The sequence below is a fragment of the Mauremys reevesii genome, linkage group 1, assembly GCF_016161935.1.
Source record: "Mauremys reevesii isolate NIE-2019 linkage group 1, ASM1616193v1, whole genome shotgun sequence".
NCBI classification, from domain to species: Eukaryota; Metazoa; Chordata; order Testudines; family Geoemydidae; genus Mauremys; species Mauremys reevesii.
In genome coordinates, this window is record NC_052623.1 from 102,609,764 (window position 1) to 102,636,389 (window position 26,626).

Consider the following 26,626-nt stretch of genomic DNA (forward strand, 5'->3'; position numbering starts at 1 on the left):
ATATCAATAGTCATAAGGTTTCTTTCTTTTTCCAAATATTATAGTAATCTGTCTTGGTCATTTAAAGATAGATAAGTACCTTATAAGATTTAACAGCAGCAAATTGCTGTCTATGGGCACATGTAAACCCTCTATCAAGAGTCAAAGCTTCTTCAAAGCTATATCAGTACAAATCTATACAACATTTAAAGCTTTTGTATCTATGCTTGTATGCACACATGTATAATGCATGACATTCCTGCAAGTGCATAGTCTACAATATTATTAAATTCATTTTATACAATAGATATTACATACACATTATCATGTGGATTTTTAATTTCACTCACTAATTAAAAACTATGTTAAACAAGTCAGTATTTACCAGGGATGAATGAATCAATAGTCCTGAATCCTCATTGGTCAAACTGTGTGCTGTATATTCAAGGGCATTATTTTCTCCTTGATGTTTGCAAATATAAGCACAGTTTCTTTCAAAAACTGTACGAATGCCTTTAAACAGAACCACACTAGTAGTGCAACCCATTCCAAATGTGTTGAATTTGCATTTCTAGCAACCTTGGCTCCATTTGCAGAATTTCTTCCTTTGCTCCACAGGATCAATTATCCTTTGTACCATCTTCAGGTCCAGGATCAAGTACCCTCACTGAAATAAAAGCCCCAGCTACTATACTGCAAACCTGTTTAGTTAAAACAGGAGACTGCCAAAAATCCAGTCTTAGAAAATAAAATAGGAGGGTGATGGAAAAACAAAATGACAGCACAGCTGTAAAATTCTCTCAAATAGGATGCTTTCACCATATGCTATTACTGTATGATACAGCTGAAGAAGTATTCCATATAGTTTAAAAATAGCTTTTGATTCCTGTTTTTCAAAGATCTTCAGACATATCCAAGATAAAAAGAAACTGCGAAGATAGTGCTGCAGTTTCTGCTGCTAGCCACAAAGAACCTTCATCTGCTGCAAGAAAGAACTCTCCCAGAATGCTTAGCAAAGAGTTCGTACTAGCAAACGCTTCTTTACTTGACCTAAATATGCTTTTTGTTATTTAATACTGCTCTTCAAAACTGATGAGGAGTAAAAAAAAGTCAAGTGAGGAAAATCATTAGACTACAGCTGCTATGGAAACACATTACTTGTTACTGTATAAACCTATTTCAAACAAGCCTATGCCTGAACGGATAATAGCTAGCTGATAGCTATCCACAAGGGAACAGAAGATTGACAAGTCTTTTCACTTCTCTCCTTCTTCATATGAGAAACGGTTAGTAAGTTCCAGGGTTGCTGGAAAAATTTATATAGTAAGGATGCTGAGATTCATTGAAACAAACTGTAAACCCTGTCTCTGACGAAACCACTTCAAGCCAGGGGATGTTGCCACACCCCTAACTTCAGCACCTATGGTAAATTCCTGTCTACTAGAAAAATTACTGTTTAATTCTCAATGGCTAACAGTCAATAGCCATGCAAAAAAAGACCATGGCCAAATGATTATCTAGTTCTGATTAACATCCACTTCTGGAACAAAAATATAGTATGAAAATTTTAAGTACATACACAAAATTATTGGTTACATAATGCATCATTATCCACATTTAGAGTCCTAACAATTCATCATGACAGTCAACACTCCGATCCATAACCTGTTTTGGTGTCTATGAATGATATGTAAATGCCCTTAAATAATGCTGAAAATCAGAAAAGTTGTTCTTACATACATCACCTCTTCTATGTAATTTTCACTAGTTGAAAATGGAGGTGGGTGTATTAGAAATCAAGACAAAACACGCATTGAAATGTGGAGTGACAATCTCAAAATTACTGTACGTTAGACTCAAGATCATTTTATGTTAGTCTGTGAAAAAGAGCAAATGTTTTTAATTTTGAATTAAAAGCTATGGATTTTATCCTGAAACTGGAGGAAAGCTTGTAGTTTGAACAGCTGAATAAGGGACTGTTGAGGCTTTTAGCACTAAGAAGGCATGGGAGATGGTTTTCATTTTTAGTATCTCACAGGTAGCTGAGGCTTTTGTTAACACCTGTGAGGTGGGGGTAGGAATGGGGGAGGGAAGTACACCAAGAAATTCATATTTTCCCCCCCTTTGTAGAGGCAGTTAAGGGGACTGAATTCTTATTCTACACCTCAGCAACTAATGGTTCCCACTGCATCCAAACCAAATATCCAAAAATTACTGGCACATTAGTTTGATGTTTCTGCTAAAAAATGATACATAGTGAAATAGTGAATGTTGATATGTAAAGATATTTTTCAAGTTTTCCAGCAGGTGACTCAGGCTCTGCTGAGGCCATGTCACCTAACAGATATAAAAAAAAATGTCTAGAGCAGGGGTCGGCAACCCTTTCAGAAGTGGTGCGCCAAGTCTTCATTTATTCACTCTAATTTAAAGTTTTGTGTGCCAGTAATACATTTTAACGTTTTTAGAAGGTTTTTTTCCATAAGTCTATAATATATAACTATTGTTGTATGTAAAGTAAATAAGGTTTTAAAAATGTTTAAGAAGCTTCATTTAAAATTAAATTAAAATGCAGAGCCCCCCGGATTGGTGGCCAGGACCTGAGCAGTATGAGTGCCGCTGAAAATCAGCTCGCGTGCCGCCTTTGGCATGCGTGCCATAGGTTGCCTACCACTGGTCTAGAGCATTGTCCAGCCATGAAACACTTCAGAGGTGAACAAGTATCATCCCCATTTCATAGATGAGTGAACTAAGGAATAGCTCTAAACCATTGTTGCTGGAATCAATCTGAGATTGGTAATTAATTGTAGAGGGTGGAAATCCATCTTCAGGGAGATATGCCAGGGCTGATTTCCAGTGGATCAGAGCTCTTGAGAATTCTATCACCTATGACAGAATTAGACAATTTAGAAGGTGAAGTTAGGTGAATAGTTAGAGAATGTAGTTCAGGGCTGTAGAGACAGCCTGATGGCATTTGCCTCTGATACCTCTAGGTATAGACAGACCTAGATTCCTGCAGAAGATCTGCAACCACTATGGCTAGAAATTTTGTGAAGACTGCTCTGGAGAGAGGAACGGTAAGGCCCTGTACTGACTGACTGGGCCCCACTGCAAATCACAGGTACATTTTGTGGGCCATATAGATGGCAAATGTGGAAGTACACATCCTGCAACTCAAGAACCACAAACTAATTTTGAGACTGAAGAAATGGCATGATTAAAGCAAGTGTTATCCTGAATCTGAGCCTGTATATATGTTTAATCTCAGCTATAGGATAGGATGAAGACCCACCCTTCTCTCTTCAGGATAAAGAAATTTTGGGGAGCTGAAACCTCTTCTCCTATTCTCTAGAGATGCTTTCTCTATGGCTCCTAGGCATAGCAATGTAGCCACCAACGAATATGATTTCTCACCAAACAAGTCCAATTTCTTAGAATCTTTCTCCTTGGGACTACTCTTTGCATGCTTAGATTTTTCATGCATGTCTGAGCTTGTGTCTGGTGTGGTATCAGCGTAAAATTGTTTGAATCCTTTTTGCGGCTCTTGATAACACTTCTCTGCTTTCAGGCATTGTGGTAAAGAAGCTGGGGTATGCCACAAGGTCTTAGCTAAGTCCAGGATGCAGTTGGTGGATAGAGCAATCTTGGCAGATACAGCCAAATGTAAAACATCACAACTTGTGGGCTTTTTCATCTATCACTGACATTTCAGCTGTCCTGCACCATTACGAAGATCAAAACCACAGCTTTGTCTGGAATAGACAATGAGAGGGGAAGGTGAATGCTCCTGAGGGATCCGCTGATAATCTCCTGATGGTGGTTTGACCAGAGATGCAGATGGAGAGCAGGATCTTACCCACTTTCTAGGAAAGGAAGAGAATTTGACTCCTTGAAGCACAGGACAGAGGTTCCCCAATAAGCCTAGGGTGGCAATGGCAGCACATTATACTTGTATGGCTGGTTCAACTAAGATTGCCCATGCCTGTAACAGATGTGTGTGGGCCCTCTCCTGACCCTACTGGATGTGGGTGAAGGTATCTGCCCAGGTGACTGATGGGGAGTCAATGTAGCTGAAGGGCAATGCGGACTTCTGATGACACCTCAGTAGTGGAAGGTCAGGAATATGTTCCAGTGTAGACTGAAGGTTTTTGGTGCCAAGGAAGTAGCCTGGGGACAATGCAGATTCCTCTAGTAAGGAGCCAGCCAGTACACTCAATGATTCTAAGGACTGTGCTGATGTATAGGGTGCCACCAGTATTGGTGACTATGTCAGGCAGTATTTCTTCAGCACCAAACTGAAGGCTGAATCTGCATAACTAGCCTTTGTAACAGGAGGAGATATATTGGGTTGTTCCCTGGAGAGCTGATGACCAAGACTCTTTGAGGGAGGACAAGGACTGGTGTCAGGAGTCATGTCTGTCCCTGTGATCGGTCCTGCCTTATCTTATGGTAGTGGTCTTCAGTGCCAGAATGGGTTAGTAGTGGTGTAAACTCTACTGACAAGTTTTTTTGCTTGATACCTATTTGTCATTACTGATCTTATGGATGACATGCCAGCTAGCATGGGGCACTGCCAGATGAAGATTTAACAAGTATCAGGTCCATCTTTGAGGTGGAACATCTCCCCTCTTGGTCAGAAGCTAGTCAGATCGTTTGCTCTAGAAGGCAGAGTTTGGAGCTCAGGGAGACAGGTATCCCTGGATTTCAGAGTGTCTTCACGGAGAACAAGCTGCACATTGATCTAGACCAGGGGTGGGCAAACTTTTTGGCCTGAGGGCCACATCGGGGTTCCAAAACTGTATGGAGGGCCAGGTAGGGAAGGCTGTGCCTCCCCGAACAGCCTGGCCCCCACCCCCTATTCACCCCCCTCAGAACACCCAACCCATCCAACTCCCCCCCTGCTCCTTGTCCCTTGACCCCCTCCGGGACCCCCCCCCCTACACAACCCCCCTTGCTCCCTGTCCCGACCCCTGTCCACACCCCCGCCCTCTAACAGGCCCTCTGGGACCCCCTGCTCCTTATCCAACCCCCCGTTCCCCATCCCGACTGCCCCCCCAAACCTCCGCCCCATCCAAATGCCCCAATCTCAAGTGCATAAGGCCCACCTGCATTGAGAATGGGATCCACACTGACATACTCCAAGTAGTAAAAATACCAACTCACCGCACATAAGTGATCGTAAATATCAGAACTTATGGCTTAAAGTCATTAGCCATTAAAATTTCAGAAAACTCCATCTTTTCATATCAAGTCCTATTCAATATAGGGGTAAAACAGATTCACAGTTTTATCGCATTTTCGTTCACTGATATCATTTCAGGAATTCCCTCTGCATAACTACTTGTCAGTAAATCATGCACCAGCAGCTAAGGGTCAACTGCGGGCTCTACACTATAATAGCGTTTAAAAATAACAGTGGCATCCTATAGCACTTGAAGTATGTGTCCATAGCCAGCCTAACTCTAAAACATACTTTCCACATATTAAATGACAAGCACAAAAATGTAACATTGTCTTGAGAATGTTACTATATTTTGAAATAAAAGTATTTCTAGTCCTAAAGTATGCACAGTGCACTCCATCTAGTGGTTAACTTACATCCATTTATAAAGTTTTGTCCTAGCTTTCTGATGTTTATTGCGAGCTATTCACAGCAAGATAGAATTTTTAGAACAATGAGTAACATTCAAATATTATATAAAATTTACAGATAAACGTGACAATTATAAGACAACAATTCAATCACAGTGCTTTACAGAGAGGAAACAGGAACAAGTCTTGAGTGAGTTATCTTAGCCACCAGAATTCCCATGCCTAAGTTAGCCCCAACATTGGTTTACTGAAAACGGACAATATAAACTGGAAAAGGAAGTCTATTGTTACCCCAGAACAACAACTGAGTGGCAATTTTTGCTAACTCCCTAAGATAAACTATCCAAGCATACTGCTCTGTAAGGGCTGTTAACTAATATTTTAAAGAAGCCAGAGAGTAAAACCCTAAAATTGTACCAATACTACTTATATTTCTCCCCAGAGCTTTTTTTGAGTAATTAAGGTTGCTCAAAATAGTTCATTTACCTAAAAACCTGAAAATAAAGGGAGCAAACTTAACAGACTACTGATGTCATTTGTACACAATCTCACTCCTACCTAGCCACAAATACACAATCTCGCATGAAGGTCCAGTCACACCTACTTATCAAATGTAACAGCAGATATGCAGGTGTAATTAAAACCCCACTGTCCTACTGCAGTATCTCTCAACATTTCCAGACTACTGTACCCTTTCAGGAGATAATTTGTCTTGCATACACCAAGTTTCACTTCACTTAAAAACTACTTGCTTACAAAAATCAGACATAAAAATACAAGTGTCACAGCACACTATTTGTGAAAAATTACTTAATTTTTAATTTTTGCCATATAATTATAAAACAAATCAATTGGAATATAAATATTACGTTACATTTCAATGTATATTACATTACATTTCAACGTATAGTATATATAGAAGTATAAACAAGTAATTGTCTATATGAAATTTTAGTTTGCACTGACTTTTTTATGTAGCCTGTTGTGAGTTGATGTAACCCCTGGAAGATCTCTGTGCACTCCCAGGGTTGAGAACCAACTGTCCTATTGTACTTAAATTTGTGGTAATAATGCTGCATGGAATAAATTCTATAAACTGAAAGATATGTGATTGTCTACAGGAAAAGGCATAGGTAAGTCATTATAATGGGTTGGTTTTGTGTGATTCTTATAGCCCCTGGAGCAATCCTCAATCTGTTTAAAGTTTGTGTGTATGTGTGAGTGGAATTTGCAGTGGTCTTATCTAATCACCTAAAAAGGAAAACAACAATGTCTAGTTGATACCAGTGCAAACAATGAGAAGTATGAATGAAATTTGTGGTGGTGGTGGTGGTAGTAGTTAGGCTTTTTGCTGTTGCATTTGGAGGAGCAGATGTTACTGATATGTATATGCTGGGTGGGATATTTTTACCATTTAACAATTTTCTAAAAAAGATTTTCATGACTAATATTCTTGAGTTTTCAAAAAAGATGTAGGTGTTGTACGTTATTGTGAGGTGGACGAGGAAGTTACTCACCTTGTGCAGTAATGAGGGTTCTTCAAAATGTGTCCACCTGTGGGTGATCCATTTTAGGTATCACTGCATATCTGCACCATAGATTGGAGATTTTTGGTTGCAGAGCTCAGTCAGGTAGCAGTAGTTGTCTCACGGTGCTGTTCGCACCTCATCTAGCATGTACACGACCCAAACATTTGCACTTCCTTCTCTACCACAGAGCTCAATTAGTGAGCTCCGAAGTAGAGAAGAGAAAGGTGGGTAGTGGAGCACCCACAGGAACATACATCTTGAAGAACCCTCATTACTGCACAAGGTAACTTCCTCTTCTTACCACAAATATTGTGGCCGCCATGTGACCTAATAGTTGTAGGCAGGTTCTGGTGAACATTTGAGAGTTGCTGTGACTTTCAAGATGAGGCTTCCCCCTCATCCACAAAGCTCACTACCCTGTCAAAGAAAGCTATTAGGTTGGTTTGACACAATTTGTTCTTGACAAATCCATGCTGACTATTACTTATCACCTTATTATCTTGTAGGTGTTTTCAAATTGATTATTTGCGCCATTATCTTTCTGGGTACTGAAGTTAAACTGACTGGTCTCTAATTCCACGGGTTGTCCTTATTCCTTTTTTTTTTTTTTTTTTAATATTAGTGCTATATTTGCCCCTTTTCCAGTCCTCTGGAATCTCTCACAACTTTTCAATGATAATTGCCAAGGGCTCAGATATCTCTTCAGTCAGCTCTGAGTATTCTAGGATATATTTCATCAGGCCCTGGTGACTTCAAGATATCTAACCTGTCTATGTAATTTTTAACTTCTTTCCCTATTTCAGTTGCAGATCCTAGCTCATTTTTCACTGGTATTCATTATGTTGAACGTCCAATCACTACTAACCTTTTTGGTGAAAAACAAAAAAGTCATTTAACACTTCTGCCATTTCCACTTTTTCTGTTTTCCCCCTCCCTTTTTTGCCCTGCCTGTCCTTCTTGAACAAGCTGTACCATTCTATACCAATACCAAATGAAAAGCTAGACTTTCAAAACATTAACAAAGTTATTTAAAAAAAAATTAAACACACAAGTCTAATTTTCAGATACTGGAGCTTAAAATTAGGCCCCTATGCCCATAAGGCACATAAGGGCTCTTGTAAATATCACCTTTAAGTAAATTAGGAGTACAGGTCTAGCAGAAGCACTACTAATTATCTCATTTTGAATAATGCACCCACCCTTGCTTGTATTACTGAGATGTCTCAATGCCCAAACAATCCTTACCTAGCACCCTACAGAATACCCCTAAATATCACAAACCAAGGCAGATGCCAAAATACAACAAAAAAATAAGTGGAGCAGCATCCAGAAGATGCTTTACCCCAAAAACCAACATCTTGAGTTTATCCAGAGACAAGAGGCAAAGGACAAGAGAAACCTAAGATGCCTAGTATTGTACAGGTTCACAAAGGGAAGCCCTGTCAACTTCCTGGAGGAACTGATGGAACTGCTTCTGCCAGTGTGGTATTGGAATCGTTCTGATTCCTCATCCTCTGTGACCTCAACCTCCAGATAGACAACACAAAGGATACAAGAGTACTTGATCTCATGACTGACATTGAAGCCATAGGATTCTCCTAGGCCGTATCTGGAGCCGTACTTACAGTCAACATGCTAATCCTACTTTCAGTCAAGCAGTGAACACTGGAGATAGACCACTGTTCTAGTCTTGCCACTATCTCAAACAGGAAAAGATCACAGCCCCAAAGCTGGTCCACTCCCAAGATCCCTTGAACGCTCTACTTCAATCCTAGGAGAATAAGATATCCAAACACGAGGCCAAAGTGCTAATGAGTACAATAGGACAAACCACCCACCTACCGCCATCAACACCTTGGCCCCAAGTCACACATTCCTCCCACACCAACCAAGATGATCACCATAGTTCACAAACTAACTACACAGGTAGAAAGACCACCTGTGAGTGGTGAAGAAAAATACTGAACCCATTGCCAGCAGCACTATAACTCTTAGGAGGCCATGCCAATGCAGTAAAGAAGGCAAAACAAGCCTACTACTCTGAAACTCTCAGTAGAAGTACTGTCAGCAGAGCTATTCTGCACTGTGAACTAGCTAATCACTCAGACTGTGTAGTCCAAGCAACAGATGCAAGTATCAACTGATGTGAACAGGAGATGATCAAAGGTATACTAACAACTGAAAAAGAACCGTGAAGAGAAAATTCCACCTCTGACCAGATGGTATTATAAACCCTCCAACCTCTGAGTTTGTCCCTCACACATCTTAAAAGCTCAAAAGCCCTGAAAAAAAAAAATACATTCATAACTTATGAAGCTGCGCCATACCCCTGCTGGCTAGTGAAAGCCAGCCAAAAAAACAATTATGCCCGGTACTAATGGAAATAATCATTGCCTCCTTCAGAAAAGCGGATCTACCAAGCTCTGAAAAATACATGTTTTCTAAATCTTCAAGAAGGGTTGAGTAAAGCTGAGTACCATCCCAGGAGGAAGAACCAAACCCACCACCACTCAACATCCTAAATACCTTGCAATCAGGATTCAGACTAGAGCAAAGCACAAAGAGCTCACGTGGCATCGAAAATGTGACCTTACAGCCATTTCCACAATCATAGCACTGGATCTCAATGCAGCTTTCAACACAGTAATATGGTATCTGTCATCAGTAGATCTCAAAGCTCTGTAGTATAATTATCCTCACAAAACCCTGTGAGATATAATCCCCATTTTTACATATGAGGAACTGAGGCACAGAGAGGCTAAGTGACTTCCCAAGACCACACAGAAGTCCATGCTTGAGCAGGTAATTGAACCTGGATCTCGTGCATCTTAAGCCAGTACCCTAACCACTGCATGGACCATCCTTCCTTTCCACAGACACAAGATATCAGTAATGACATTGGAGCACTACATTCATTCCTCCAGCTGAACTCAGTGATGGGTAACTGCTCCTCCTCTCCAAAGGCCCACACTTGCAGGGTCCATTACTATTCCCTCTAATTATTAGTGGTCTGGGGGAATCCCCAACCTCTATTTGATGCATCCATGATTAATGTCCTTGTTGGGAAGGGGTTTGAGAACATTACACTTCTTTATACATTTTTGAGTTACAACCACCATGTTAGTCCGGCAAGGACATCAGATGAAACCCGGATTTTCCTGCTGACTTGAGCCAGAATTGTAGGGGACACAAGGAACTATGGCAAGTGGTCTCTTGTATGTGCATACCAATGTGTGGTGCAATACTCCAATGCAGGTCCATACCATCATAGCTGGTTTTCTCTCAAGCTGTTGTGATAGCAGGCAGGTACATGCTTTCCTCAGGAAGATATACACTCTCCAACCTGGAATCAAAGCTCCTATGAATTCTATCCTCAGATGGAATATAAAAAAAAAAGTCCATAGTTAACTAGGAGACCCAGCCAGGCAAGCAGGGAGTTATTCTAGGCTCATCATCTCTTGCTGGGATCTGCCCCGATCAGCCAATCATCCAGGTGAAGGTAAATGTGGATGTGTCATCTTCACCTGTGCACCCCTTCCACTGCTGGACATTTTGTAAAGGCTCTGGATTGTGTGGAAAGTCCAAATGGCAGTACCTTGTACTAGTACTGATTCAGCTCCACTGTGAATCTCAAGTATGTCTTGTGGGCTGGGCAGATGACTATGTAGAAGTACACATCCTGCAAGTTCAGAGCCATGAACCAATATTAAGCCTGCAGAGATGGAATGACAAAAGCAATTTATGTATTTGTCCAGTCTTCTCAGATCGAAGATCAAATGAAGACCTTCTTCGAGAAGAGAAAATATCTGAAATAGAAGCCTCTTCTCCTGCACTCCTGAGGTATTTCCTTGCCAAAGCAACAAAACTAATTTTTTTTTTAGGCTCTCTTGAGAAAAGTATCTGAAGAGGAATGGGTAAGGTGAGCAAGTGAATCGGTAACAATGTGTGATGATGTCCAGCTCCCTTTTGTCTAATGTGACAGTTGACCAAGACAGAAAGGCAGCTCCTGAAGGTGATGACAGGCTTTAGATGGGAGCCACATAACAGCCTAACATTAATCAAACCTGCTGCCTTTATGACAGTGCTGAGTGTGCAATGGAGATTGACGATGGGAGTCTCCTGGTTCTGAAATTACCTACATGGATTATTCCAACAAAAGTAACTTGAGCTGAGCATCCCTAGACTTGGGGATCATTGAGGACAATGCCCAGCACACCACGTAACTGATATGGCACCCCCAGAAGACATATCAGATGTGTCCCTCAGGGAGTCCTTCGCAATACAAGCAGGGTTTGAGTCCACCATGAGGCATGGCAGTTGGCACAGAGCTCCTTGCCTCACTGTACATAGGAGGTATACAGGGAATTACTGGAGGTTTTCTCTTTTCAGATCAAATTCAAGGAAGTAGCAAAGTGAAGATGAATTTTTTTTTTAAACAGAATAAGTGGAAAAAAGGAATGACTTTGTAGTTTTAAGAAAGTGCTGAGTCAGACACTCAGTTCCATCTCTTGCCACAAGCAAGATGAAGAAACAAAGAGGAATGTGACTGCTACACACTTTATGCCCTTGTCCAGGAGCATGTTCAGCCCTGACAGACACAGCTACTTAAAAAATCCAATCTCACATGCATGAGGTGCATGCACGCCTAGAGTCAGATGCACGTCTACACTGACACAATTCAAAGAAATACAGTTCCACTGTTGATAAAGACAGTATTAACTAATAACCCATGATCATGCAATGAGACCCTATGAGCTAGCTTCAAAATGGTATTGTTTCAATAAAATTGCACATATTGCATATATTTAGCTACATACATTTTCAGATTAGTCCAATATTAAGTAAAATGAAGTATTAACATTAATGTTGGCACCTTAATGTTGGAAACAACAAATTCTATTAAGTTAAAAACCATCTCTTGCAAATGATGTTAACTACATTTTCTTGCAGAATGTATTAAACAGCAAAATAAGGCACAGAGCTTCACCGACACAAAACCCAACCTCAACTACTTAATCTGTCATCTAAAAATCAAAAGGTAGAAACAGATGAGAACTTTTCAGATGCCTCTATCTACAGTTTAATTGTGCTAAACTGGACATAATCCAAGCAACTGAAGAACAGCTGATACATAAGTAAAACAGATGGGAACAGACCACCTAACTGGTAGTGTTTGGATTTACCTGTAATCTCCCAAGATTAACAATTTACCTTCAAGAAAATTGACAGAGGATATGCTCTTAAGGTCAAAAGTTTTTGTGTAAAAGGCAGAATGCCAATGAAGATGGAGGCTAAGCTCTTTGGGTGTTATGGTGAATGCTGGAATGGAAGGCATAGATAATGCTGGTTTGATGGCAAGACCTTTGAAGTACACACATGGTTTACAAAAGCAACTTTCATACATGTTTGAATGAAGTTTAGATAACACCCATGTAGTGCGTTTTGAAAGGGAAACCACTGGATATTTTAAAATAGTTCTATGGTTGATAGCTTGAAATTTCTTTCATAGTGTGCTTTAATATACATTTCTGGGTTTGTATATTCCTATTCTTTGTCTTGAAGAGCAAACTGTCCAACTAGAATTTGCTTTCATTTACTAGTAGTTGTAAATTAAGATTGCACCCAGCGGTCCTAATCTGGATTGGGGCTCCTTTCTCTTGGGCACTCAACCAATAAAGAACAGGAGAATCTCTGTCCTGAAAATCTTAATGTTTAAAAATACAAACAGAAGAAGGGTAGAGAATATGGATTAAACATACAAATTTGCATAGTAAAAGAACTGGCATAGTTTTGTTAGTTTGTTTTTGTTTGGAGTTTTTGTGTTTTTTACCTTTCTTAGTTGGGATTAGAGGAAGGGAGGGAGTACAAAAGTAATAAACATAGGTTGTCACATGTCTAGCTATAATTAAAAGGGTGGGTTTTGTAGGTATCCTAGAGGTTAGCCTTAAGGAAGTATTTGAAGAAAGATAAAGCAGTGGCTATTTGGATTTTAATCAGGAAGATTTTCTCATGCAAAAGGGGCAACATGGCCACATTTAAGGGCAAGGCTGAATAGTGGACATTAAAGGCTGGGAATGCTGGTAGAGCAACAAAGGCAGGGGTCAACATTGTAATAGGTACTAGATTAGCTAAATTATGAAAATGCCTCAAAAAGGTAAAGATGTTAAGCTTGTATTTGATGTACACATGAAGGTGGATTCAATGGAAAGACTCTCAGGGGGCTGATGTGGTCTAAGGCCATGTCTACACTACAAACTTTGGTCAACGCAAATTACAACAGCATACAGACATCAAAGTTAGTATATCACTCAAGCATGCGCATACCTGGCTGCTTGTGTTGATGCTGCAGTGGGACGATAGACGGCACATACATCCATACTTTGGCACCAGCCCACGTTGCCAGAGTACATCAAAAGAAATGGCTACTTTTGGATACACAAGTGTCAGGGGATCACCAGGGATGTTTCACCAATATCAGCATGGGATGGCCTGGGAAGACACATGATGCTCACATCTTTGATAACACAGGACTGTTCAGAAAGCAGGAACATTCTTTCCCAACCAGTAGATTACCATTGGCAATAATGAAATGCCAGTAGTAATCCTGGGGGACCCAGCCCTACCCTACTCCCATGGCTCAAAGCCACACACTAGCCACCTTGACGGCACCAAGAAAATATTCAACTGCAGGTGAAAAATTGCAGTTGAACATACTTTTAGTAGACTGAAGATATGTTGACTATGTTTACTCACAAAATGGGATCTCAGTGAAAAAAATACCTCAATGGTTATAGCTGCCTGTTGCATCCTGCATAATATCTGTGAGGCAAAGGAGGAAAGTTGTCACTGAGGTGGAGGGAGGTAGTGGAGTGGCTGTCTACTGAGTTTGAACAGCCAGATAAAAGGACCATCACAAACTGAATGTGGAGCTATGCAGTTGGAAGAGCACGTTAATGGCCAGACACATTAATGTGCTGGACTGTACTCTGGCCCTGAAGATTTGGGAGCTGTAAGGAACTGTGTAGTGCTTGCTGTAGATTTATTATTATTCCTGTGTCTTTCACTAAAGCCATGAATTACATGGTGCTTGCTGTACCATTACACACATGACTGAGTGTTTTGGTGAACGTATGATTTCTATGGTGCTGTATACTTACAGGTACTTGGTGCTTTGAGTATTTCTATGCATTCTGCAGTATGTGTAGTAAACTAATAAAGATGAGTTTATTTTCAAAAAATAAATTTATTGAGTGAGAAAACAGTGCAAAACACAATGTGCAAATACAAATTTATAACAAATGAATGAAACGGAACTTTTAAAATTAGAAAGGCAGCGAACATTTCTTCCCATCTCAGTGCACAAATGCAATCCATTTTGACTACACATACACTGACCTGTGAGACGAATACATGGTTTATGTTAATCTGTCATTGTCCTTACTGTCCCCCATTATGGAGTGACAGGGGTAGGGATGCAACCTATGATGCTACATGGAATGTCAGGGGGTGTAGAGAGCTGCCTCTATACAGTTCTCCAGAAATTGCAAAGGGTGGCCAAAGTCCATGATTGTTGGACCTGCAAGTCAACTAGAGTCTGCAGCATCTGTTTGCTGCCTGAGAAGTCCCATTATGTCCTGGTCCATCTCTCTCTCCTTTTCCTGTTGGGATTCCTGGGTCTCTCTCCATTTTCTCCTGTCCTCAGTCCCTTTCCATGCTGGCCGCCACACTAGCCAGCCAAGCCCTTTTTTCACTGGCTTGCATGATCTCGCTGAACATATCTTCCCTAGTCCTCTTCTTTCTCTTCCTCATCAGGGTCAGGTGTTTTGCAAGTGAAGAGGGAGCACCCCTCAAGGCCGCAACAGCAGCAGCTACAGATAAAACAGACAAATTTATCATTGGATTTACAGTCACAATGGAAAGGGAAAGATAAGTTACAAAATTTCTTTCCCTTATTCCAATAAATTTTTTTAACGAGACATGCTTATTGACACTTCAACTCTGGAGTGCCTCTGCCCAGCACTACTCTCTAGTCCCAGCCATGGTGAGTATGGTCTGACAGGGGAGGGAGGGCAGGAAGGAGTAGGGCATTAAGATTATCAGTTGCATAAAACAAAGTTTTGGTCTCTATTTTCATGTGTACAAGTATAGGGCAATGGCACTGAATACTGGCACTATTTTCAACTGGCGGGGGCAATTTTAGTAGATCTCATTCCTGAGGGTAAAAAGGTAATAATTGGAGATATGCCAATCTCCTAGAACTGGAAAGGACCTCGAAAGGTCATCGAGTCCAGCCCCCTGCCTTCACTAGCAGGACCAATTTTTGCCCCAGATCCCTAAGTGGCCCCCTCAAGGATTGAACTCACAACCCTGGGTTTAGCAGGCCAATGCTCAAACCACTGAGCTATCCCTCCCCCACACACAGGGTAACAAAGGCACAGAGAGCACAGCTGCAGCTGGCCTCCCGAAGCTGCTCAGACCTGTATGCCACTAGCCTGTTTACTGCAATGGTGCCAGCCAAACTTCTGATGGAGCGACAGAATAAAGTGTCCTGCCACACAGGAAGACATAAGGCAGCCATCCCTCAAAGCCTTCGGGAGAGGACTGCACACCATCTTCATGGAAGTTTCATCAAGAGCTCTCAGGAAGCTAGAAGGGACATATGGCCATATGGCCCTTTACCATTTAACCCAACAGTAAAATTAAAAGCACATACCAACTCTAGTTCCATTTGTCGCACCGCTACCTCTTCTCATACAAGTAAAACAGTGAAAAGCCAATACCTGTGTCTTGTAAATTTGGGGGATGGGCTGGTTCCCATCTTTATAATTAAACATAAGGAAAATGTATGCACACACTCACCCCAGGTTTCTTCCCCTTCACTGGGCTCATCAGTGCTCGGCTGGTGGGACTGACTAGACTGCAGTAGAGTCTCAAACAGGTCCCAGCATAGCTGGACTATCCCCCACTGTGTCACCCCCCTCCTGCTCGCTGTTTATGGCAGAGGTCGCTGTCTCAGGATGCTCCGAGGTATTTATGGTAGTCTGCAGGGTGCTGGCAGGGTCCCATATGTATGACATGCAGTTCATTGTAAAAGTGGCAGGTCTACTGCTCACCATCAGATAGTTTGGTGGTACACCTGCTGATAGATAGTGGTACACCTGCTGCAGTTCCTTTGCTTTCATGTGACACTGCTGCTGATCCCTGTCATACCCCTTTCACCTGCATCCCCCTTACAATCTTCTCACGGATGTCCATTTCTATGTCTGGTCCATAGCTGTGCCCTCACAGGCCCAGGAGATGCAATACCTCCTGCCTACACCAGACAGGAGCATGTCTAGGTGTGGAGCCAGCATAGACAGCTGGGCAGTTGCACACACAAGAGACAGCTGCTAGGTGTGTGATCAGAAAAAGGTATTTAAAAAATACACCAGGTGTTTTCAGTGAGCGTCGCTTCCAGTCTGACTTCTGAGCAGCAGAGTGCACAACTGTGGCCAGAGCAGTCACTGTCAGGCATTGTGAGCCTCTACGTTCGCTTTGCGTCGACTTCATTCAGGGAGGTAGTTTTACTGTGTTTACCTTAATGGGGCCTTTACGACCAGAGACAAATTTTAGTGTACACACATGCACAGTCAATGCAAGGCAATCTATGTCAACCTAACTTTGTAGCCTGGTCTACGTTACAATGAGAGGCTGCTTGGGGGGGGAAGAGTGTCACCTGGCAGAAGTGGCCAAAACTCTATTTAAGGATTGGATCATTTTGAACTTGGGTGCTCACTGGCCTTTCATTGGCTGACAACAGCAAGACTGAGCAAGAAGAGGGGGATGCAGGAGCTCCTTAAAAAAAACAAAACCATCAGATGATTAGTTCCTTTGCTCTAGCCTCCTCCCAGTCCAAAATGTGAAAACTAGTTCCTGTAGGCTGCAGCCAGACTTTTCTTCTAGGAACTCACTCATTTGAATGAAAGACTATCAAGTCATCAGCCTTGATGGCATTCCTATTATTAGCATCTCTGCTGGATATATGGATTTGTGCCACCATCTCCTGGATGTCCCAGCCCATGATGGAGGCTACAGTGTAAAAGTTAAGTGTTACCAAACAGGTTACTATCAAAATGGTATTTACAAAACAGGAGGAACTTTGCAGATTGATATAGACATATTAATCAATCAATCACAGAAGTCATATTAGCATCTACACTAGAAAGGTTTACAGCAGGGGTGGGCAAACTTTTTCGCCAGAGTGTAGGGTGACCGGATGTCCCAATTTTATAGGGACAGCCCTGATTTTTGGGTCTTTTTCTTATATAGGCTCCTATTACCCTCCATCCCGTCCCGATTTTTCACATTTTCTGTCTGGTCACCCTACCCGAGGGCCACATCTGGGTATAGAAATTGTATGGTGGGCCATGAATGCTCACAAAATTGGGGGTTGGGGTGCAAGAGGGGGTGAGGGCTCCGGGTTGGGGCCAGAAATGAGGAGTTCGGGTGCAGGAGGCGGCTCCAGGCTGGGGCAGGAGGTTGCGGTGCGGGAGTGGTGAGGGCTCTGGGGATGAGGGGCTAGGGGTGCAGAAGGGTGCTCCAGGCTGGGACTGGGTTGCGGTTTGGAGGACAGGAGGGGATCAAGAGTGGGGAAGGGGGGTTGGGTGCAGGTGGGGGTCAGGGGTGCAGGCTCCAGGTGGCGCTTACCTCAAGCAGCCCCCAGAAGCAGTGGCATGTCTCTGCTCCAGCTCCTACGCAAAGGCGCTGCTTTGTCCACAGGTGCCGCCCCCGCAGCTCCCATTGGCCACAGGGAGGAGCCAGAGGGGGGACATGCCACTGCTTCTGGGAGCCACGCGGAGTGGGGCAAGCCCCTGACCCCACTCCCGGGCAGGAGCTTGAGGGCCAGATTAAATTGTCTGGAGGGCCAGATGTGGCCCCTGGGCCATAGTCTGCCCACCCCTGGTTTACAGGTACAGCTATACCAGCAAGTCTTTCCTAGTGCAGACCGGCCTCAGTGTTCGTTACAAGGAAGGAGGAGGGAATTGAGCTAGGGAGTAATGGTCGGAAAGTGTGTGCGCGTGTGCATATTTTATATATATATATAAAAAATAACAGTTTACGCTTATAAGACCACATGAAAAAAAAGGTGCTGTAAATAGTGAAGTGTCACTCTTCAACCACAACAGCTAGAAATTGCAGATACCTGCAATCAAATGTGCTTGAGGCAGTTTGATGTTTATTTACTTTGTTTTGCATTTCAATACAATACATACCCCGTTGGAACAAAGAATGTGGTGGGATTTTTTGTTTTCCCCATTTCTAATAGATCTTATATCGCTCGCTGTTGGTATTTGACAGTCAACATAAACTACAGATATTGACACAGAGAAGGTATTGATAGTCTCCAGTAAATACTAATAAAATATTAAGCTATATATTTATGGGCCTAAACCTCCACAATTTGCTCATTTAGGATGCCCACTGACTGCAACAGGAAAACAAATCTACAAAACAAAGCCTAAACAATGAAAATTAAAACCCAGTCTTAAACCAAAGATATAGGAAAGCGAGCAAAAGCATGAATTCTTCCTTTAACCCTCCATGCCCACAGGTTTTTCAGAGATTTTAGATACTAAAGGTGCTTTAATACCTAGATGTTTCGTCATGAAGAGCAACCCTGCCAGCATAGTGTGATGTTCTCAAGGGGAAATCTTGTCCCACTGCCTTGTGCTACATCACTAGCAGCCATCATGCTAAATTTGTGCATGCACACAAAGACTAGCCACATCTCATTGTTAAATATGTTCAGTATAAAGTTTTATTCTTTGAATACCAGAAAGTCCATATATTACGTCCATAGTTCTAAATATACACTCAGTCTTCCATGGAAAGATCTCAAAGCACCTTTACAGATACCATAAGTTAAGCCTCACAACATATCCATGAGATACACAAGTATTATCCCCATTTTCAGAAATGGAAACAAACATGCATTTAATATCTGTGTCTTTTCAAAGGAAAAGAGCCTCCCATCCACTTAAATAGGAGTTTTAAGTGCTCAGCACCTCAGAGAAATCAGGCCCTGCAAAAACTTGCCTCAAGACAGTCTGTGGCAGAGGTGGGAATAGAATCCAAGTCTCCCAGTCACATGCTTTATTCACAAAACTATCTTTCTTCCTCCTCTGTATGAAAGTGTAAATTATGCAATTATATAGATATAGTATGCTGTGCAAGTCATAGGGAGTGCCTTCTCAGCGTCTAGATGAGTTATTTCACAACAATTTCAAGCAGAAGGAAATCTTGTGATATGTGCATTACTTTGGCAGTTTTGTACTTGGATATCATTTTAATCATGGAAAAAATACATTTCCTGGCAGACACATTCAACCTAGAAAAGAAACTATTCTTTTCACTTCTATCACTATCTGCAATTTGCATTGTTTCCTGAAATGAAACTCTATAGTATTTACCTGAAAAGAGGTCACAGAGATCTTTAGACCTTGAAACCTAAACTAAGCACTAGCTAAAGTCAGAGGGAAGTTCTATCCACATTTCTATTGTGCACTGTTTTTAAAATAGGACCACTAGAGAGGGGGCAGTTAAACTTTCTCCTGAAGCATCAGATTTTGACCACTGTACATATTCTTGAACCACTGCTTTGTTCCAGGATAACTACATTTTTGCCAGTCTTTCCCCATCCCAATGAACAACGTATCAACTCCAGTCCCTGATCCCAGCTACTCTAGAAACTCTCAAACCAATACCCACATGCCAAACAAAGAGCCTGCAGCAAATATGTTCTTAAGTGTACAACTAGGCTTGCCGCTGTCTGATGTTGAGTCAGAGAGTTCCAGTTTTTCCAGTAAGTCATTAGTAATTTTTCCTTTGTGTAGCGTTTATTTTTGAAATTAAAAATCAATGGACAGATTTTCAAAGAGAAGCGTATGTAATTTAGCGCCAACTTACAACTGTTTTACAGTCATAAGCCCATGACATGCATGTGTTAAATAGCAATATGCACACAGCTTACTAACTGGCTAGCTGGTCATGTATGCAGACACTAAGTATAGACAATGAACCAGTTAAATCAGCAGTTCTCAACCGGGGAGCGGCAGCCCCCTGGGGGTCTGCGAGCCCTATCAAGGGGGCCGAGGGGCCCCATGGCTGAAGCCCTCATCTCCTGCGCCTCCCACAGGGCTGAAGCCCCAAATCCTGGCGCCCACCGTGGGGCTGAAGCCGCGAGGCGCAAAGCTGAAGCCCGGATCCCCGGCGCCCCCCACAGAGCTGAAGCCGAGAGGTGTGGGGCTGAAGCCCGGAGTCCTGGTGCTCCCTGTGGGGCAGAAGCCCTGAGCCCATCGGCAGAATTGAGGACATGGAGGGCATTGCCCAGCTCCCAACTGCAACGCAAGAGCACGGCAGTCCCGGGGGCAGCTCCACACCTCTCCCCTGCCCATCTCCTTTCCCTACCCCCTGGCCAGGCTGGAGGTGGGAAGCCAGAGCCGGGCAGTGCGGGGCAGCTGCTGCTCTGGCTGGTACCAGGGAGCAGGCAGCAGCAGAGTTCCCTCCTCTCCTGCTGGTGCCCCAGGTTGAAGCTGCTCCTCAGCTCCCAGCCCCCTTTGCGCCCACAGACTCAGCCAGTAAGAGCTCCCCGGGTGGGGAGACCCAGCTCCATGGCTGGCAGACCCCTCTGGGAACAGGGAACACAGTGGAGTCCTCCCAGCACACAGCCTCTAATGCCCCTCTCCCTACACCCTCCTTGCACCTTGAACTCCCCCCTGCCTACGCACAGCCCTACTACCTCCCTCCCCATACCCAGCTCCTAGCCACCCCCCTCCCTGCACCCACAGCCACCCCATGTGCACACTGCCCCAGCTACCCACTCCCTGCACCTTGAGCTACCTCGTCTGCACACAGCCCCTACCTACCTACCACCTCCCTGCACCCTAAGCTGTTTTCAAACTTTCCGAGCTACCCCTACCTTTGAGTTATAATTTTTGGTTGCCCCCTCTGCAATTCAGGCAGGCTGGGTGGCCTGCTGAAGTGAGTCAGGAGGTGGCACTCCATTCCTGGACCCCAACATGTGGAGGTGGCTCAAGCCCTGTAGGCCCCTTACCCCCCCCCCAATAGAAGTCAAACTACACTTACGCCCAAGGCCTCTGCCCCAAGGCCTCCCCCGCTGGGCCCTGGAGTGTTTATAGCATGTCGAGAGGGGGCCTCCGAGAGAAAAAGGTTGAGAACCCTTGAGTTATATAGTCATATGTGAGCACACACACACACAACTTACTGGAACATGTGCAAGTTAAGCACAGATCTATTCGATTAAGTGCACCTGACTTTAAAAAACTGGCACACTTCTGATTCATTTTCAAAAATATTTGTAGACAAGAGCACTATGTAGTATCACCAATATGACTGACAAGCTGGACATACTGTATTGAATAAGCTTTCAGTGCAACTGACCACATAACTTGGTCCAACTGGTGTTTAATAGATGTGAATTTAAATTATTCTAAAATCCTGGAAGTCTATTCTACTTCTCACTGAAAGTTTTATACAGTAATCATACATACATATATACATACACACACACAGTAAATTTATGCAATGCTCTGTAACAACCTAAATGAGTTTTTAAAAACCATTAACAAGCTACTAGTCTATACATGCTTTCAAGACTGAATAATCCAAATGTAGGACAGCATGTTTCTACAGTAATACTAGAGGATGCTGGTGTCTACCAAAGAGTTATTATAATCATTACTGTAGCATAGCAACTTCTCAGAACAAGACAATTTTCCTTAATGAATTTGTTCCCTTTTTCTAGGCTATTTGTCTTAAAGTTATCTTTCTTTGGGTAGAAATATGAGCCTAGATCTCAACCCTATCACCCGAAAGAGGCTCATGATTCCGCTTATCTGGGTCTTCATCAGAATATGACAACCCTCAACCCCTTCCATCCTCTCCTCCCTGCCAAATTCCCTCTCCACAGAGATATGTGTATGAAGAAGTCAAATGCTACAACTGCCCACAGAAATAGCCACTTCCATCCAAATCTAATACAAGTTAACCAAGAACATGGGAGAAGAGGCTAACAGTATTTGTATACATTCCTGAATTCACCAAATTCTCCATTTTTCAGAACAGTTTAACTGGATAAGACTGAGCAGATACCATCAAAAAGGATGCACACTTCACCTCTACAACAGCCACATACCACACGAACATTAAGTTCTGACAACTGCTAGATCTTAGAATTCTATGGCTGTCACTAGCACTGCAACCTCCACCTCATGTTTTTTACCAGCAATTTTTTAAATCTGGGGGTCAAGTAATACATTCTGGTTACTTTGCATTGCTCTAGAGAGGGATAATGCAGCACGCGCATTCTGATTAGACGTAAAGTAAATTCCTTTTCAAAAATGTGATTTAAAGTTGATACTACATATCTTCAAACCATTAGGAATATCACAGTAAAATTCTCATTAGGTCATTTGTTTTGTGTTCATGTATGAACTAATTAAAAATACAAGGAAATGCCCAGATAAGAACGATGTTAAACTAGGATTAAAGCGGCATTCATATCAGCCTTCAAAGGTTAAAAATACTGAAAGATATCTAGCTATCCAAAAAACAAATCTTACAAAGCCAGGATATTCAGAATTAAATAAGGGCTGTGTATTACCCCACCTTAACAGAGTGCCTCTCAAACTTTTTTACTGGTGACTTTTACATAGCAAGCCTCTGAGTGTGACCCCCCTCCCCTTTATACATTAAAAACACTTTTATATATTTAACACCATTATAAATGCTGGAGGCAAAGCGGGGTTTGGGGTGGAGGCTGACAGCTCTTGACCCCACATGTAATAACCTCGTGACCCCGAGGGGTCCCAACCCCCAGTTTGAGAACCCCTGCCTTAACACATTTGGATTTCTTTCAAATGTAACTAACTCTGAATTTCCCAGGTTTGTAGGAAAGCTATCCCAAAACATCCTACATTTTTATCCTTAGAATACCTTATATGTACACAACTTTACTCTAGTTTAACAAAGCAAAGAACCCATTCCACAAACAACTGAGAAATACTTAAGTGTACATTTAGTGTTTGCTTCATCCTTATACATGCCCCCATCATCTCTGGCATTGGAACTCTCACTGAAGGACTGTCTGGATATGTGGACTCTCTACTCAGACCCTATGTTACCAGCACTCCCAGCTATCTCCGTGACACCACTGATTTCCTGAGGAAACTACAATGCATTGGTGACCTTCCAGAGAACACCATCCTAGCCACCATGGATGTAGAGGCTCTCTACACAAACATCCCACACACTGATGGAATACAAGCTGTCAGGAACAGTATCCCTGATGATGCCACAGCACAACTGGTTGCTGAGCTCTGTGCCTTTATCCCCACACACAACTATTTCAAATTTAATGACAATATATATCTCCAGATCAGTGGCACCGCTATGGGCACCTGCATGGCCCCACAATATGCCAATATTTTTATGGCCGCCCTGGAACAACGCTTCCTCAGCTCCCGTCCACTCACGCCCCTTCTCTACCTACACTACATTGATGACATCATCATCTGGACCCATGGGAAGGAGACTCTGGAAAAATTCCACCATGATTTCAACAGCTTCCACCCCTCCATCAACCTCAGCCTGGACCTATCTACACGGGAGGTCCACTTCCTAGACACCACGGTGCAAATAAGTGGTGGTCACATTAACACCACCCTATACCGAAAACCTACCGACCGCCATGCCTACCTTCATGCCTCCAGCTTCCATCCCGGACACACCACAAGATCCATTGTCTACAGCCAAGCACTGAGGTACAACCGTATCTGCTCTAACCCCGCAGACAGAGACCAACACCTACAAAATCTCCACCAAGCATTCTCAAGACTACAGTACCCACACGAGGAAATAAGGAAACAGATCAACAGAGCCAGATGTGTACCCAGAAGCCTCCTACTGCAAGACAAAACCCAAGAAAGAAACCAACAGGACTCCACTGGCCATCACATACAGTCCCCAGCTCAAACCTCTCCAACGCATCATCAGGGATCTACAACCCATCCTGGACAATGATCCCACACTTTCACAGGCCTTGGGTGGCAGGCCAGTCCTCGCCCACAGACAACCTGAAGCATATTCTCACCAGTAACTGCACACCGCACCATAGTAACTCTAGCTCAGGAACCAACCCATGCAACAAACCTCGATGCCAACTCTGCCCACATATCTATACCAGCAACACCATCACAGGACCTAACCAGATCAGCCACACCATCACCGGTTCATTCACCTGCATGTCCACCAATGTAATATATGCCATCATATGCCAGCAATGCCCCTCTGCTATGTACATCGGCCAAACTGGGCAGTCTCTAAGGAAAAGGATAAATGGACACAAATCAGACATCAGGAATGGCAATATACAAAAACCTGTAGGAGAGCACTTCAACCTCCCTGGCCACACAATAGCAGATTTTAAGGTGGCCATCCTACAGCAAAAAAACTTTAGGACCAGACTTCAAAGAGAAACTGCTGAGCTCCAGTTCATCTGCAAATTTAACACCATCAGCTCAGGACTAAACAAAGACTGTGAATGGCTTGCCAATTACAGAACCAGTTTCTCCTCCCTTGGTTTTCACACCTCAGCTGCTGGAACAGGGCCTCATCCTCCCTGATTGATCGAACCTCGTTATCTCTAGCTTGCTTCTTGCTTGCTTATATATACACACCTGCCCCTGGAAATTTCCACTGCTTGCATCCGAAGAAGTGGGTATTCACCCACGAAAGCTCATGCTGCAAAACGTCTTGTTAGTCTATAAGGTGCCACAGTATTCTTTGCTGCTTCTACAGAACCAGACTAACACAGCTACCCCTCTGATACTTATACTGGTTGCTCACTTGGTAATTTCTCTAGTTCTCCCTTCTCTTCAAGTATCAGTATATTTATGCCTGCATCTGTAATTTTCACTCCACGCATCTGAAGAAGTGGGTTTTTTAACCCACAAAAGCTTATGCCCAAATAAATCTATTAGTCTTTAAGGTGCCTCCTCATTGTTTCTCTAGTTTGCAGCCAGTCACCATTTTCTGAGAAACACGATTCTAGGAGGTTGGTTTTTTGGGGGGAAGGGTTGAGGGGGAAGGAGAAAAGGAGGCACTGGCACATGTTAAAAAGGCATGTCTATGCCACAGCACCCTTGCTGGCTAAGCCTCAATTCCCCCTCACCAGGGTTTTCTGTCTCTTGGGGATTCACATGGTTCAGCCCTCTGGCTGGGTTACTTTCAGAATTCAATCCCCTTCCAGGGTAACAAAAGTACAAACAAAAGGTTCTTCAGCCCACCCTCGGGGTTCAGTTCCCATACCCTTCTAGGCTACTTTGAGGGCAGATCTACACTACCGCATATGTCAATATAACTTATGTTGCTTGTTCCCTGTTTCTCCCCCCTCCAAATTAAGCTATCAGCCCTTTTACACCCCAGTGTTTACAAGGCTGTCACCTGACCCCAATAAGTCCTGCCTACTTAGGCAGGGTTAACTGAAGAGAGCTGGCTAGCTCCAGGCCTCCTGTCACAGTATATTTTATTAGAATTATCTTTTTGTCTATTAAAGGCAAGGCAGTATTTTAAATACCAATCTAAATATAAAACATTCAAACAGACGGCTGTAAAAAAAACAACGCTGTCTCCAGAAATTATTGTAACCCTTATTTGGGATTGCTTGTTTTCCAGAGTTTGGGGACAGAGGTGAGAGACTCATCAGCACACGCACAACTCAGACCAAGTCTACACTAGGAAATTAGGTATATAACTACATCACTCACAGTAGTGACAACAAGCCCTTTGACAGGAAAAAAAATGTTCCTGCTTGAATTTCTAAGAAACACATTTTACTTTTCAGTCTAGTATTTCACATGTTCACTGGCACAAGCTTTTATCATAACAGTTTACAGGGGCATGTCTCAACAATTTTACAACCTTCCTGGAGAGTGAAAATGAAATGCAATAAAGAGATCTAAAATGGAGTTTGAATAAATGTTAATATAATAGGTATAAATCTAGAATACATAAGGCAGAACTTGGTTGTTCCATAGGAAAAAAGTTTCATCTACAGGAATTTTGCCTTCTAGATAAAAAGACATTGTAATTTTGGCAAAACAGATACAGTTATATAATCTGAATCAGTACCTTAAAAGCTGATTCCCCTGCAAAATAGACAGTTTGAAATTTTTATCTTCAAAGTTGAAGAAGCCTGGCCTACATCTCATTATAGTCAGTGGTGACAGAGGCCTCAGCCCTGGTTAAGCAGTCAGATAGACAAACACACCTGCATTCCTCAAAACATGCTGCATCCTCTGCAGCAACAGCTCTAAAGGGCAGGGGAGAGGGCAAGAGCCAATATGCTGAGCCTGGGCTTAAACTCTGACCCTGCTTAACATTTAGGCAAGGCCAGCAACTGATATCCTGAGACAAGAATCAGCTTGAGACCATGTCCTCTTGCCCTCCATCAATCTAGTGTTATTACAGCA

At 42.8% G+C, this 26,626-nt stretch overlaps 1 protein-coding gene and 1 long non-coding RNA gene across 10 annotated transcripts in view; both read right to left on the minus strand.

Moving 5' to 3' along the window:
* The window catches only part of DOCK9 (dedicator of cytokinesis 9), a 312,141-nt gene that overhangs the window by 268,764 nt on the left and 16,751 nt on the right, over positions 1-26,626 (minus strand). For 2 of the 9 annotated variants that reach the window (XM_039482347.1, XM_039482288.1), the window contains exon 1: positions 365-567. The exons of 4 other annotated variants lie outside the window; for them this stretch is intronic. In XM_039482347.1, the coding sequence (XP_039338281.1) occupies positions 365-526 (162 nt within the window). In that variant the 5' untranslated portion in view covers positions 527-567. Of the gene's footprint in view, positions 1-364; positions 578-26,626 lie in introns of those variants that run through there. 3 more of the 9 variants (XM_039482341.1, XM_039482297.1, XM_039482392.1) reach the window with 3 other exon arrangements.
* On the minus strand, positions 14,321-17,314 carry LOC120369338. The gene is made up of 2 exons (XR_005583088.1): positions 15,957-17,314; positions 14,321-14,965 (listed from the first exon to the last, which is right to left on the minus strand). It is a non-coding gene; the product is annotated as an uncharacterized LOC120369338 (long non-coding RNA).